The 16,302-nt window shown below is 42.7% G+C and overlaps 1 protein-coding gene across 5 annotated transcripts in view; it reads left to right on the top strand.

Moving 5' to 3' along the window:
- The window catches only part of si:dkey-172j4.3 (diacylglycerol kinase delta), a 114,380-nt gene that overhangs the window by 71,319 nt on the left and 26,759 nt on the right, over positions 1-16,302 (top strand). For all 5 annotated transcript variants that reach the window (XM_064940113.1, XM_064940116.1, XM_064940115.1 and 2 more), the window contains 13 exons: positions 1,777-1,909; positions 2,170-2,276; positions 2,611-2,736; positions 2,977-3,079; positions 3,724-3,883; positions 4,472-4,580; positions 4,736-4,875; positions 6,565-6,649; positions 10,909-11,000; positions 11,756-11,855; positions 12,509-12,663; positions 12,875-12,951; positions 15,952-16,050. In XM_064940113.1, the coding sequence (XP_064796185.1) occupies positions 1,777-1,909; positions 2,170-2,276; positions 2,611-2,736; positions 2,977-3,079; positions 3,724-3,883; positions 4,472-4,580; positions 4,736-4,875; positions 6,565-6,649; positions 10,909-11,000; positions 11,756-11,855; positions 12,509-12,663; positions 12,875-12,951; positions 15,952-16,050 (1,486 nt within the window). The remainder of the gene's footprint in view (positions 1-1,776; positions 1,910-2,169; positions 2,277-2,610; positions 2,737-2,976; positions 3,080-3,723; positions 3,884-4,471; positions 4,581-4,735; positions 4,876-6,564; positions 6,650-10,908; positions 11,001-11,755; positions 11,856-12,508; positions 12,664-12,874; positions 12,952-15,951; positions 16,051-16,302) is intronic.

Genomic DNA, 16,302 nt, shown 5'->3' on the forward strand with positions numbered 1-16,302 from the left:
ATATTCCATTATATTTTTACTACAAAATATACAGTGGCCAGTTTATTAGGTACACCCATCTAGTACAGGGTCGGAACCCCCTTTTAGCCCAAGAAGAACCTGAATTCTTTGGGGCACGGATTCTATGTTCAGATAGGCTGTGGGGTTCAAATGTTGCATTCCCCACACCATTATACCACCGTCACCAGCTTGTACCATTGACATCAGGCAGGCCATGGACTCATGCTGCTTACACCAAATCCTGACTCTGCCATCAGCATGACGCAACATGAACCGGGATTTATTGGACCAGGCAATGTTTTTCCACTCCTCATTTGTCCAGTGTTGGTGATCATGTGCCCACTGGAGCCACTTCTTCTTGTTTTTAGCTGATAAGAGTGGAACCCGGTGTGGTTGTCTGCTGCAATAGCCCATCCGTGATAAGGACCGACATATTATGCGCTCCGATGTGCCATTCTGCGCACCACTGTTGTACTGCACCGTTATTTGCTGCTTGTGGCCCCGCCTGTTAGCTTGCATGATTCTTGCCATTCTCTTTCGACCTCTCTCATCAACGAGATGTTTTCGCCCACAGGACTGCCGTCGACTGGATGTTTTTTGTTTGCCGCACCATTCTTGGTAAATCCTAGATACTGTACGGTGTGAGAAAAGCTCAGAAGGCCGGCCCTTTCTGAGATACTGGAACCAGTGCGCTTGGCACCGACAATCACACCACGCTCAAAGTCGCTTCGGTCACTCGTTTTGCCCATTCTAACTTTCAACCGAACGGGGTGTTGAGTGTGTTGACTGTGATCGGGGCAGGTGTGTCTCGTCTGTTTAATGAACAAAATAACGAAACTTCGATTTCATTCATTTGGATGTAACGTAACTGAACTCAAAATATGCCATTCTGTTGTTTTGAAAATAAATTGTATTAGTCTTAAAATGTTTCTTAGGACCTGCCTAAACAAATTTAAAATGGATTTATTTTTGACGGTGTATATTCACTGGATGTAATAAAATAGATGCCCACCCACATCTGCACATCACTACTACCACTCATCACGTCATGCCGGCATTTGCACGGGAGGTATAAGGCTTATACTGGCAAGAATATGGTATAAATGGACCTGTCTGTAAGGGGCCATATAAACATTGCCCAATTTCTTTTACAGGCAAAATACCGTAAATCCTATGTGAAAGCAGTATTTCTCTCTTTCCCCCCTATCGTGCTTCCTTCTTGTAGTCCTGTGTGGTTTAGTTGGTAAGAGCATGGTTGTCGTTTCAATTCCTACAAGGATTATCACACATTCTTAAAAATGTACTTACTCCTTGTAAGTGGATTTGAGTAAAAGTAGCATATTCTTCTCTCTCGCTTCTCTCCCTCCCCCCATCTCTCTCCCTCCCCCTCTCTCCCTCCCCCTCTCTCCCTCCCCCCATCTCTCTCCCCCATCTCCTCCCCCTCTCTCTCCCCCCCTCTCTCTCCCCTCCCCCCCTCTCTCCCTCCCCCTCTCTCTCCCCCCCCTCTCTCCTCTCCCCCTCCCCCTCTCTCTCTCCCTCCCCCCCTCTCTCCCTCCCCCTCTCTCCCTCCCCCCTCTCTCCCCTCCCCCCCCTCTCTCTCCCTCCCCACTCTCTCCCTCCCCCCATCTCTCTCCCTCCTCCCCCCCCCCCATCTCTCTCCCTCCCCACCTCTCTCTCTCTCCCCTCCCCCCTCTCTCTCTCTCCTCCCTCCCCCATCTCTCTCCCTCCCCCTCTCTCTCCCTCACCCCATCTCTCTCCCTCCATCTCTCTCTGCAGGCCAGTCTATTCAATATGGAACATTTTTCTGGGATGCATAACTGGTACGCCTGCTCCCACGCCAGACCCACCTTCTGTAATGTGTGTAGAGAGGCCCTCTCCGGAGTCACCTCCCATGGACTCTCCTGCGAAGGTACACACACACACACACACACACACACACACACACACCTTCTGTCATGTCTGTAGAGAGGCCCTCTCCGGAGTCACCTCCCACGGACTGTCCTGCGAAGTCACACACACATACCCTCAAAGCACACTATTTTCATATATGCAACTTTACATCCACAGCTTTAATTCAAAGCAATGAAACAGGTTCAAATTTGTTTTTTGGTTTCTACACAAACACTCTCTCTCTCGCTTTGCCTCATTCTCTCTCCCTCCCTCCCCCAGTGTGTAAATTCAAAGCCCATAAGCGATGTGCGGTGCGCTCCACCAACACTTGTAAATGGACCACTCTGGCCTCCATAGGAAATGACATCATGGAGGACGACGAAGGGGTGGGTAACACAAAGTCTCTTTACACCGACATGTCTTTTTCATTGACTTAGCAGCATCTTCTTGTACTCATTTAAACACTGATCAAGTGAAACAACCTTGCTGGTCTAAGCCGCTGCCTCCACAATGTTAGCAGTGCAAGCGTGGGTTCGAATCATATCCACTAGTACATCCTCTCTCCCTCTCCTCCTACCTTTCCTGTCAGTATTTCACTCACATTTCTAATGAATATGGAATAATATGAAAGAAGTGTGACTGTCGCACAGTAAGGCTTTAAAAAAGGAATGACAAGTCAAAGATAACTTACACGTGTACATATTCGATATGTGTTCACAGGTCTCCATGCCTCATCAGTGGTTAGAGGGGAACCTACCGGTCAGTGCGAAGTGTGTGGTGTGTGACAAGAACTGTGGCAGTGTCAGGAGACTGCAGGACTGGAGATGTCTATGGTGCAAGGCTATTGTGAGTCTATACAGTCTATACACGCCCACGCACACACACACAGTATCTGAACATCACTCCTCAAGCCAGAAAAACATCACACACTCCATCATAAGCTGTGGTGTCCAAAGTGATGCTACAGGATTCTGGGAAAAGTGTTAGATCTCAAAGGTCATTGGATGAAATTGTCACCTTTCTAACATTCTAAATGCCACCCCTGATTCATGGTGTGTGTGTTCGTGTGTGTGTGTGTGTGTACAGGTGCACAGCAGCTGTAAGGAGCAGATGGGAAAGGTGTGTCCTCTGGGTCAATGTCGGGTGTCAATCATCCCTCCCACAACCCTCAATAGTATCGACTCTGACGGTGAGATACACACACCACACTTTCTCTCTCTATTTCTCATACCCGCACACACAAACGAGGATGGAGGATTCGTTCAAACACTATCTTCTTCTTCTTCTCGCTTTTCCTTACTGGCTTTTCCTCCCTTGGAAGTTGCTAGGAAAGGAAAAAGGCCAATTCTCCGAAAACAATCCGGATGCCTCTGTAACGGAAATGTGTCTGAAGAGATAGCCTTGAATTGTACACTATACATCTTCTCTGCTCTATCTTGGTGTGTGCAGGTGACTGTGACTTTCTCCTCAGACCAATTGTCAGAACCCACAGAATATGTTCCGGAAGTTAAGATAGGAGACATTGCTCCATTTCTTGGGAAACTGAGCCCGCGCGATAACAGCCAGTCACCTGCAAGAACCAACCCTATGAACCATGCCTATGTAGCTTTTTTGTGTAGCAGTATATAAGAGGACTGATGGGACTTGTGACAGACTTGTACTTTGCACGTGTGTTTGTTGTAACCTCTTCAGGTAACTGATAATAAAGAGTGATTCATTTAATATTGACTTCAGGTGTCCCTGGTGTTGAATTTCCACTACACACCCCAAGAGTGAAGACAACCCCACACCTACGACCCCAAACTAAAGCCGTGTTTTTATCTTTCCCTTCAGGCTTTTGGAAGGCCACCTCTCCCTCCTGCACCTCTCCTCTCCTGGTGCTGTGTAACTCTAAGAGCGGAGACAACCAAGGGGTTAAGTTTCTAAGGAAATTCAAACAGCTGCTCAACCCTGCACAGGTCTTTGACTTGATGAACGGAGGACCACAGCTGGGGTAAGAGTGCGACATCGTGGCCGTGTTATAATGTATTTGATTGATAACCGTTAGATAACGCTTTACTTTAAGCCTGCCAGGTATAAGGCTTTATAACTTGGTATAAGCACATATGAGCCTTTATAATCTCTATTGAAGGTTCATAATACTGGTATTTATTCAGGATCATTATGAGATGATATTAAGACATTAAAAGGAGGTTATACATGCCCATGACGTCTCTTAATGCATTATAACGGCATCAGGGACTACAGATGAAAGTTAGCTATCTAGCTAAATCTGGGGCAATAGCATGTAATACATAGTCCCTGACAGATAAACAACAGAAATTCCAAAGTATTATACCCTGATGAAGATAGCTTGTCTGTCGAAACGTTGGTTATTAGGTTATACAATTATTGAATCTGAGCTCCTAGAGTGTGCAGCTCTCCTTTTCTTTTTTTTAAGTGAAGTATTACCAGTCTTTCTTGTTAATGTTGATCCTTTGTAACAATCTTTGACTATTGACTATGAGAAGTGCTCCACTGATTCCAGCTCTCTCCTTTCCTATCTCCCACCATCCTCTGTTTCTCACCCTCTCTTTTCCAGTCTGCGTGTGTTCCAGAAGTTCGCTACGTTTCGTATCTTGGTGTGTGGCGGGGACGGTAGTGTTGGCTGGGTCCTGTCTGAACTGGATAAACTCAACCTGCACAAACAAGTAAATCTAGAAGAGAGACAGAGAGAGAGAGAGAGAGAGAGAATGTGGAAAGATGGAGAGCGCTAGATTCTGATCAGTTACAGTCTCTTCATATGTCTGTGTGTATTTGTATTGATCTCTGTTCTGTGTGTTTCACCACCCCACCTCCCCTCCAGTGTCAGCTAGGGGTCCTCCCTCTGGGTACAGGTAATGACCTAGCCAGGGTGCTGGGATGGGGAGGACTATGTGATGATGATGCTCAACTGCTACAGATCCTGGAGAAGCTGGAGAGAGCCACCACCAAGATGCTTGACAGGTAGGAGCGAGAGAGAGATGTGGGGGGGTAACTTTTTATGTGCTAGAGCAAGATTTCGAGACTACATTGAATAAAGGGGCGCTAAAAGTTACATAGGCAATTACAGTGTAGTTATGAAAGGTATTTTTATGAAAGCCATTTATAACTAAAATGTATTTACTATCTGAAAGGTATTTACTATCTGAAAGGTATTTGCTATCTGAAAGGTATTTATTATCTGAAAGGTAATTATTATCTGATAGGTACAGTATTTATTATTTGAAAATAATTTACTATCTGAAAGGTATTTACTATCTGAAAGGTAGTTATTATCTGAAAGGTAGTTATTATCTGAAAGGTATTTATTATCTGAAAGGTATTGACTATCTGAAAGGTAGTTATTATCTGAAAGGTATTTATTATCTGAAAGGTATTGACTATCTGAAAGGTACCGGTAGTTATTATCTGAAAGGTATTGACTATCTGAAAGGTAGTTATTATCTGAAAGGTATTGACTGTCTGAAAGGTATTTATTATCTGAAAGGTATTTATTATCTGAAAGGTATTGACTGTCTGAAAGGTATTTATTATCTGAAAGGTATTTATTATCTGAAAGGTATTGACTATCTGAAAGGTAGTTATTATCTGAAAGGCATTTATTATCTGAAAGGTATTGACTATCTGAAAGGTATTTATTATCTGAAAGGTATTTATTATCTGAAAGGTATTGACTATCTGAAAGGTAGTTATTATCTGAAAGGCATTTATTATCTGAAAGGTATTTATTATCTGAAAGGTATTGACTGTCTGAAAGGTATTTATTATCTGAAAGGTATTTATTATCTGAAAGGTATTGACTATCTGAAAGGTAGTTATTATCTGAAAGGTATTTATTATCTGAAAGGTATTGACTATCTGAAAGGTAGTTATTATCTGAAAGGTATTGACTGTCTGAAAGGTATTTATTATCTGAAAGGTATTTATTATCTGAAAGGTATTGACTATCTGAAAGGTATTGACTGTCTGAAAGGTATTTATTATCTGAAAGGTATTTATTATCTGAAAGGTATTGACTATCTGAAAGGTAGTTATTATCTGAAAGGTATTTATTATCTGAAAGGTATTGACTATCTGAAAGGTATTTATTATCTGAAAGGTATTGACTGTCTGAAAGGTATTGACTGTCTGAAAGGTATTTATTATCTGAAAGGTATTGACTATCTGAAAGGTAGTTATTATCTGAAAGGTATTTATTATCTGAAAGGTATTGACTATCTGAAAGGTAGTTATTATCTGAAAGGTATTGACTGTCTGAAAGGTATTTATTATCTGAAAGGTCTTCGACTATCTGAAAGGTATTTATTATCTGAACGGTATTTACTGTCTGAAAGGTATTTGCTATGATACTGGGACAGGATGTTGAGTGTCTGAGTATCACTGTATCACTGTAAGTGATAACATACAGAATATAAATCTGGACTTTCCAAGCCATATCTTCTAAGACTGGATGAGAAACTTTCTCTGTGGTTATCATACTAGAGAAGGATTAAGGTAAGCTGTTTAGTCTACCAAATAATCAAATATATGATGAGGTCAATATGTTGAGTGAGTCAGAATAACTGTCAGTGTCATTTGTCCCGATTTCATGGGTTGATACACTGCGATTTCCTGGCATTTGACATCAGTGTCTGTTTGTGTTTTTGTTCTCAGGTGGAGTGTGATGACATACGAGCTGCCTACCAAACACTATCCCATGGTGAAGGAAGACGATTTTAGTCCCGACTCCCCCTTGCAGGTACGTAGGGCTCAGGTTTGAGCCAAAATGACACCACGTTTTTTTTTCTAAATACACAAGCTTTATCATGAAACCGTCTGTTTTTCTTTGAGCCAAAATGACACCACAGTTTCTCGCAATATACAAGCTTTTCCAGGAAACTGGTTGTTTCAATAAGCCAAAATGACACCAGAGTGCTTCTAAATACACAGGCTTTATCATGAAACTGGTTGTTAATAAGTCAGTATTTGGACTATTTGTGTGAAATGCCCAATAATGTATGTGATATCATCAGAGAGGTATATTTTCTGGGTGACCATCAAGCTGTCCACTCAAAAAGAAGCTTCAAACTGCCTATAATCTGGTTCAGGTTATCAGTCAACCTACCAGGGTATATACAGTACAAACAGAACAGGAACTAAATCATCCACGTGTATTGATCATATCTTTACTAATGGTGAAGAAATCTGCTCTAAAGCAATACCCATTGGATGTAGTGGTCATAATATAACAACCATATCTAGAAAACAGTTCCAAAGACTGGACCTAAGATTGTGTATATTTAATTTTACCAGGCAAGTCAGTTAAGAACAAATTCTTATTTTCAATGATGGCCTAGGAACAGTGGGTTAACTGCCTGTTCAGAACGACAGATTTGTACCTTGTCAGCTCGGGGGTTTGAACTTGCAACCTTTTGGTTGCTAGTCCAACGCTCTAACCACTAGGCTACCCTGCCGCCCCAATATGTGATCATACGTGGCAAACATACAGTAAATTAAGAAATCACATAACTAAACTAAGCATAAAGAAGAAGAAACTATACTAGGGAGCAAAGATAAATTATATAAAGAATGATAGTGAAAAGCTCTTGAGTACCTTAAATGAAATTCTAGGCAAAAATACTAACTCGGCTCCATCCTTTTTTTTCATCTTTTTTTTCATCCTTAATTGAGGCAGGTGGCTTGTTCTTAACAAAACCCTTTGATATTGGCAAACACGTTAATAACTTTTTTGTTGACTATCAAATTTAAGATAAAGATTAGCAAATTTCGGCATGTCATGCAAGCAACAAACACTGAGCCTTCATATTCATGCATAACGGACAAAATAATGAAAGACAAGCATTGCAGTTCTGAGTTCCGCAAAGTGGGTGTGTAAGAAATTGTTGGTATCTATAAATAAGGACCAGCAACCTGGTATCGACAACCTGGATGCTAAATTGCTGAGGTTGGTAGCAGAATACATTGCGAGTTCTGTTTTCCAAATTTTCAATTTAAGTCTAGAAGACAGTGTTTGCCCTCAGGCCTGGTGGGAAGAAAGGTCATTCCACTGCCCAAGAATAGCAGGGCACCCTTTAAAGGTTCAAACAGCCAACCAGTGCTTAGCCAACTTTTGAAAAAGATTGTGTTTGACCAAATACAAAGTTATTTAACAGAAAACATTTCTGCATAGTGCATCTTTAATGGCAGCCTCTCTAATGCAAATTCGGTTGAGTGTCTTGGACCAGGGCAGCTAAATATCCCAAAAACTAAACGCATAGTTTTTGGGACAAATCACTCGCTCAACCTTATACCTCAACAAGATCTATTATTGAATAATGTGGCGATTGAGCAAGTTGAGGAGACTAAACTGCTTGATTGCAAGCTGTCATGATCAAAACATATAGATTCAATGGTTGCTAAAATGGGAAGGTGTTGCTCTGCTTTCTTGACATCTCAGTCGACCAGACAGGTCCTATTGGCCCTAGTTTTGTCCGACCTGGACTACTGCCCAGTTGTGTGGTCATGTGCTGCAAAGAGGGACATAGGTAAATTAAAGTTGGTCCAGAACAGAGCAGCACGTATTGCACTTAGATGTACACAGAGGCAAATGTCAGTAACATACATGTCAATCTCTCCTGGTTTAAAGTTGAGGAGAGATTGACTGCATCACTATTGGTCTTTGTACGAGGTGTTGATGTGTTGAAGGTACCGAACTGTGTTCAAGCAGTTGGCACACAGTCCGGACACTCCTTAGTACCACACAAGTTATGCAATCAGGTCATTTCACATTCCCCAGGTCCAGAAGAGAGGCTGGGAAACGCACAGTATTAAATAGAGCCATGACTACATGGAACTCTCTGCCACCCCAGGTTATTCAAGCTAGTAATAAAACCATATTTCAAAAACTGATAAAAGAACACCTTACGGCATAACGGGGTCTGTGAAGAGACACATCCATTTTGATATATTTTGTATTGTAATTTGCACTGTATTATGTAGGTGGGTGGCCTTGCACGAATCCTTGGCTTGTGTGAGCCGGAATGGCTTGTGTGAGCCACAAGGCAGGAGCCATCTCGTGTTTCTGAAGCATGAGGCAAAGGCAGCATTATGTATTATTATGTACAGTGCCTTCGGAGATTATTCAGACCTCTTGACTTTTTCCACATTTTGTTACGTTACAGCCTTATTATAAAATGGGTTAAAGAAAACAATTTCCTCAGCAATCTTCACACAATACCCCATAATGACAAAGCGAAAACAGGTTTTTAGACATTTTTGCTAATTTATTAAAAACAAAAAACAGAAATACCTTATTTACCTAAGTGTTCAGACTCTTTGCTATGAGAATCAGAATTGAGCTCAGGTGCATCATCCTGTTTTCATTGATCATCCTTGAGGTATTTCTACAACTTGATTGGTGTCCACCTATGGTAAATTCAATTGATTGGACATGATTTGGGAAGGCACATGTCTATATATGGTCCCACAGTTGACAGTGCAGGTCAGAGCAAAAACCAAGCCATGCGGTCGAAGGAATTGTCCGTAGAGCTCAGAGACAGGATTGTGTGGAGGCACAGATCTGGGGAAGGGTACCAAAACATTTCTGCAGCATTCAAGGTCCCCAAGAACACAGTGGCCTCCATAATTCTTAAATGGAACCACCAAGACTTTTCATAGAGCTGACCGCCCGGCCAAACTGATCAATCGCGGGAGAAGGGCCTTGGTCAGGGAGGTGACCAAGAACCCGATGGTCACTCTGCCAGAGCTCTAGAGCTCTTCTGTTGAGATGGGAGAACCATCTCTGCAGCAATCCACCAATCAGGCCTTTATGGAGTGGCCAGACGTAAGCCACTCTTCAGTAAAAGGCACATGACAGCCCACTTGGAGTTTGCCAAAAAGGCACCTAAAGAATCTAAGAACAATAGAAACAAGATTATCTGGTCTGATGAAACCAAGACTGAACACTTGAATGCCAAGTGTCACATCTGGAGGAAGCCTAGTACCATCCCTACGTTAGAGCATGGTGGTGGCAGCATCATGCTGTGGGGACTGGGAAACTAGTCAGGATCGAGGCAATGATGAATGGAGCAAAGTACAGAGAGATCCTTGATGAAAATCTGCTCCAGAGTGTTCAGGACCTCAGACTGGGGCGAAGGTTCACCTTACAACAGGACAATGACCCTAAGCACACAGCCAAGACAATGCAGGAGTGGCTTCGGGACAAGTCTCTGAGTGTCCTTGAGTGGCCCGGCCAGAGCCCGGACTTGAACCCGATCGAACATCCCTGGAGAGACCTGAAAATACCTGCGCAGTGATTCTCCCTTTCCAACCTGACAGAGCTTAAGAGGATCTACAGAGAAGAATGGGAAAAACTGCCCAAATATAATTCCAAGCTTGTAGCATCATATCCAAGAAGACTCGAGACTGTAATCGCTGCCAAAGATGCTTCAATAAAGTACTGAGTAAAGGGACTAAACTCTTTGAATACTTTTGTAAATGTGATATTGTTTTGCTTTGTCATTATGGGGTAATCTGTGTAGATTGATGAGGGGAAAAAAACTATTTAATCCATTTAAGAATAAGGCTGTAACCTAGCAATGTGGAAAAAGTCAAGGGGTCTGAATACTTTCCGAAGGCACTGTATATTATGTTCTTATGTATTTTATTTGTTGTGTTTTGTTTCCTGTTTGAACCCCAGGAAGAATAGCCAATGCCTTGGAGAGTCTAATTGGGGATTCCAATAAATACTACTACTAACACTACTACTCTCTGAGCCAAAATTAAGCCACAGTTTCTCTAAATGCACAGGATGTATCATGAAACTGTTTTTTCCTCTCCTCTCAGGTCCATATCACTCAGTTTGCATAGGACTCACGTTTGAGCTGAAGTAGCTACACAATTTCTCAAAATACACAGGCTTTTACATTTAACTGGTTGTTAATCTCTGAGCCAAAATGACACCACAGTTTTTCACAAAGCACAGACTTTTTAATGAAACTGTCAGACCTCTCCCCTCAGGTTCACATCACTCAGTATGCAGACTCTGTGGCCTCCCACCTCACCAAGATCCTGGATTCTGACAAGCATACGGACGTCATATCCTCTGCCAAGTACGTGTGATGCATGCTGGGATAGCCCAGTCCTCCAGATGTGATGGGGGGGTGGAGGAGGGATATGGGTAGGTAAGGAGGAAGGATGAGCGGGAGGGAGAGAGGGAGAAATTGAGAGAGAAGGAAGGGCGGGATCATGTCTGAATGTCATGGGGATGTCTGGAGTGAAGGAGGAGGGAGTAAATCAGAGAGAGGGAGTGTCTCTGAAGAGGGAGGGAATGGGGAAGGCTAATAGAGAGAGGAGATAGGGAGGGTGTGTCTGTGTGTCTCTCTGTATTGATTTTCTCCTCTGCCAAGGGCACTGCTCAGTCCCTCTGCCAGCTGAGTCCTTACACAAGATTAAACCTTACTTAGTACACTACTTGGGGGACATTTGAAGAGCATTAGACTAGAGACAATACTGAGGGGGCCTCCTTAGCACTGTAGAGCGTACTACCTAGGGGACATCGTCCGTGCAATAGGGAATGGCATGCCTGCTCTATGCTTATACTGTGTACGTATCTCTCTCACCTGAAATGTGAAGTACACTATGGTTTATTGACTTTACATACATAATACAGGAATGGAGAAATATATTTCACACTCGTATCTCTCGCCCCCTTCCTCTATCCCACTCACCCCCCTCTTTCTTTCTCTCTTTCTCCATCCCTCTCCATCCATCTCTCTCTTTCTCTTTCTCTCTCTCTCTCTCTCTCTCTCTCTCTCCATCCCACTCACCCGCTCTCCTTTCCTGTCTCCATCCCTCTCTCCTGCAGGTTTTTGTGTGGAACGGTAAATGATTTTGTAGCGGAGGTGGGGAGAGCATACGAGAGAGCTACAGAGAACAAGGAGGAGGCAGACGCTATGGCCAAGAAGGTGTGTGTGTGTGCATGCATGTGTGTTTCTGTGTGCATAAATATGTGTGTCTTACGTAACAGGTTGTATAATGCGGATAACAAGTGGGCAGAGAGGTGGGTAGTGGTAGAGGAGCATCTAGAAAATGTAAAAGTTTGAGGTTTCATTCCAAATGGCACCCTATTCACTTTATAGTACGCTACTTTTGACCAGACCTGTATGAGTCCTGGTCAAAAGTAGTGCACTGCATAGAGAAAAGGGCTTCATTTGGGACGTAGACAGATGCATTCTCTCCTCTCGAACTGTCTGGAAGCAAAGTGTAATATGCAGTATGTTTAACCCTGAATATTTTTAAATGTCCATATTTTTAAACGATCCTGGTTCTACAATATTTACATAAAGTATCTATTGTGTTGTATTTTTATATACATCGAGTATAGAGTATAGTACAGAGTGTAGAGTTCATCCAAATTGAACTCTATGAGAAACTGGACAGTCTGGTGAAGGGTTTGGGTGAGTGTTTATCTCTCCCTCAGTGTGCCCTGTTGAATGAGAAACTGGACAGTCTGGTGAAGGGTTTGGGTGAGTGTTTATCTCTCCCTCAGTGTGCCCTGTTGAATGAGAAACTGGACAGTCTGGTGAAGGGTTTGGGTTAGTGTTTATCTCTCCCTCAGTGTGCCCTGTTGAATGAGAAACTGGACAGTCTGGTGAAGGCTCTGAGTGAGGAGGCTGATGCCCAGGTGGTCCCAGCCGGCAGTGTGCCACCCCAGGATGGGGACCAGGAGAGGGGTACAGACACTACCGGAGGGGAACCCCGGCCCCCATACAGGTTAGGGTTGAGGTCAATTCACGTTTACCTCACTCAATGGAGGAAATGATTTGAAATTAATATAAAAAATAAAAAATAAAAAAACGTATTAAATAAATAGCTTATCTTTTTCAGTTGGATTGATTGCCTTTTTTCAATTACTGAATTGGAATTTAATTTTACTTTCTGAATTGACTTACTTGAATTTGAATTGTCTCCAAACCTGCCATAGGTCCAGAGAACAGCTGATGCTGAGAGCGAACAGTCTGAAGAAAGCACTGAGACAGATAATAGAACAGGCTGAGAAAGGTACAACACACACACATAAACACATATATCCAAACATACATACATTATATATACAAAACTATGTGGACACCCCTTCAAATTAGTAGATTCGGCTATTTCAGCCACACCTGTTGCTGACAGGTGTATAAAATAAAGCACACCGCCATGCAATCTCCATAGACAAACATTGGCAGTAGAATGGCCTTACTGAAGACCTCAGTGACTTAAACATGTCAATGTCATAGGTTGCCACCTTTCCAACAGGTCAGTTTGTCAAATATATGCCCTGCTGGAGCTGCCCGGTCGACTGTATGTGCTGTTACTGTGAAGTGGAAACGTCTAGGAGTAACAGCGACTCAGCTGCAAAGTGGTAGGACACACAAGCTCACAGAACGGGACCACTGAGTGCTGAAGCACGTAGCGAGTAAAAATAGTCTGTCTTCGGTTGCAACATCACTACTGAGTTCCAAACTGCCTCTGGAACCTCAGCACAAGAACTGTTTGTCGGGAGCTTCATGAAAAGGGTTTCCATGGCCGAGCAGCTGCACACAATCCTAAGATCACCATGCGCAATGCCAAGCATCGGCTGCAGTGGTATAAAGTTCACCACCATTGGACTCTGGAGCGGTGGAAACGCATTTTCTGTAGTAATGAATCATGCTTCACCATCTGGCAGTCCGGACGAACGAATCTGAGGTTGGTGGATGCCAGGAGAACTCTACCTGCCCGAATGCATAGTGCCAACTGTAAAGTTTGGTGGAGGAGGAATAAATGGTCTGGGGTTGTTTTTCATGGTTCGGGCTAGGTCCCTTAGTTCCAGTGAAGGGACATTTTAACGCTACAGCATACAATGACATTCTAGACAATTCTGTGCTTCCAACTTTGTGGCAACAGTTTGGGGAAGGCCCTTTCCTGTTTCAGCATGACAATGCCCCCATGCACAAAGAGAGGTCCACACAGAAATAGTTTGGAAGAACTTGACTGGCCAGCACAGAGCCCTGACCTCATCCACATCGAACACCTTTGGGATGAATTGGAACGCCAACTGTGAGCCAGGCCTAATCGCCCAACATTAGTGCCTGATCTCACTAATGCTCATGTGGCTGAATGGAAATAAGTCTCCGCAGCAATAGTCCAACATCTAGTGGAAAGCCTTCCCAGAAGAGTGGAGGCTCATTATAGCAGCAAAAGGAGTACCAGCTCCATATTTAATGCCCATGATTTTGTAATGAAATGTGAAACGAGAAGGTGTCCACATACTTTTTATCATGTGGTGTATAATGAATAGATATATACAAGTTGAAGTCGGACGTTTACATACACTTAGGTTGGAGTCATTAAAACTTGTTTTTCAACCACTCCACAAATTTCTTGTTAACATCTACTGTGTGCATGACACAAGTAATTTTTCCAACAATTGTTTACAGACAGATTATTTCACTTATAATTCATTGTATCACAATTCCAGTGGGTCAGACGTTTACAAACACTAAGTTGACTGTGCCTTTAAACAGCTTGGGAAATTCCACAAATGTATGCCATGGCTTTAGAAGCTTCTGATAGGCTAATTGACATCATTTGAGTGTACCTGGTGGATGTATTTCAAGGCCTACCTTCAAACTCAGTGGCTCTTTGCTTGATATCATGGGAAAATCAAAAGAAATCAGCTAAGACCTCAGAAAAAAAAATTGTAGACCTCCACAAGTCTGGTTCATCCTTGGGAGCAATTTCCAAACGCCTGAAGGTACCACGTTCATCTGTACAAACAATAGTACGCAAGTATAAACACCATGTGACCACCGCTCAGGAAGGAGATGCGTTCTGTCTCCTTGAGATTAACGTACTTTGGTTCGAAAAGTGCAAATCAATCCCAGAACAACAGCAAAGGACCTTGTGAAGATGCTGGAGGAAACAGGTACAAAGTATCTACATCCACAGTAAAACGAGTCCTATATATATGGACATAACCTAAAAGTTCGCTCACCAAGGAAGAAGCCACTGCTCCAAAACCTCCATAAAAAAAGCCAGACTACGGTTTGCAACTGCACATGGGGACAAAGATCGTACTTTTTGTAGAAATGTCCTCTGGTCTGATGAAACAAAAATAGAACTGTTTGTCCATAATGACTATTATTATGTTTGTAGGAAAAAGGGGGAGGCTTGCAAGCCGAAGAACACCGTCCCAACAGTGAAGCACGTTTGGTGGCAGCATCATGTTGTGGGGGTGCTTTGCTGCAGGAGGGACTGGTGCACTTCACAAAATAGATGGCATCATGAGGGAGGAAAATTATGTGGATATATTGAAGCAACATCTCAAGACATCAGTCAGGAAGTTAAAGCTTGGTCGCAAATGGGTCTCCAAATGGACAATGACCCCAAGCATACTTCCAAAGTTGTGGCAAAATGGCTTAAGGACACCAAAGTCAAGGTATTGGAGTGGCCATCACAAAGCCCTGACCTCAATCCCATAGAAAATTTGTGGGCAGAACTGAAAAAGCGTGTGCGAACAAGGAGGCCTACAAACCTGACTCAGTTACACCAGGTCTGTCAGGGGGAATGGGATAAAATTCATCCAACTTATTGTGGGAAGCTTGTGGAAGGCTACCCAAAACGTTTTACCTAAGTTAAACAATTTAAAGGCAATGCTACCAAATACGAATTGAGTGTATGTAAACGTCTAACCCATTGGGAATGTGTTGAAAGAAATAAAAGCTGAAATAAATCATTCTCTCAACTATTATTCTGACATTTCACATTCTTAAAATAAAGTGGTATTCCTAACTGACCTGAAACAGGGAATATTTAATAGGCTTAAATGTCAGCAATTGTGAAAACAGAGTTTAATGTATTTGGCTTAGGTGTATGTAAACTTCCGACTTCAACTGTACACTGTGACACACACACACATACAGAAGCGCTAATGTACTGCAGACGCCCACATGAAATCTCACATATACTGCTCTCTCTATCTTTCTCTCCCCCACTCTCTCCCTCTTTCTCACTCCTTCTCTCTCTCTCCAGTGGTGGATGAACAGAATAAACACACTCATCTCCAGCGCATGTCTTCCTCCTCCTCCATCAAGAGAGAGAACAGTGAGGAACTGAAAGAGGCAGAGCCACGTGAGTTACTACAGACACACGCTCACACACATGAACACACACACACACACTTTGAATCCTACATTTGCCCAGGTTTGAATCCTACTCTAGATGCACTCTGACTTCTAATTGCAGTCAACAATAATAGTATTAATAGTATAGCCCTTACATGTTTGGACCACAGTACTGAGAGGGAGGGCCTTGTAAATGTTTCAATTGAAATAAGATAAGATAATAAGTCAAATCACACTTCCCGGTCCATTTACCCATTAT

Source organism: Oncorhynchus masou, chromosome 27 (assembly GCF_036934945.1).
Source record: "Oncorhynchus masou masou isolate Uvic2021 chromosome 27, UVic_Omas_1.1, whole genome shotgun sequence".
Classification (NCBI taxonomy): domain Eukaryota; kingdom Metazoa; phylum Chordata; class Actinopteri; order Salmoniformes; family Salmonidae; genus Oncorhynchus; species Oncorhynchus masou.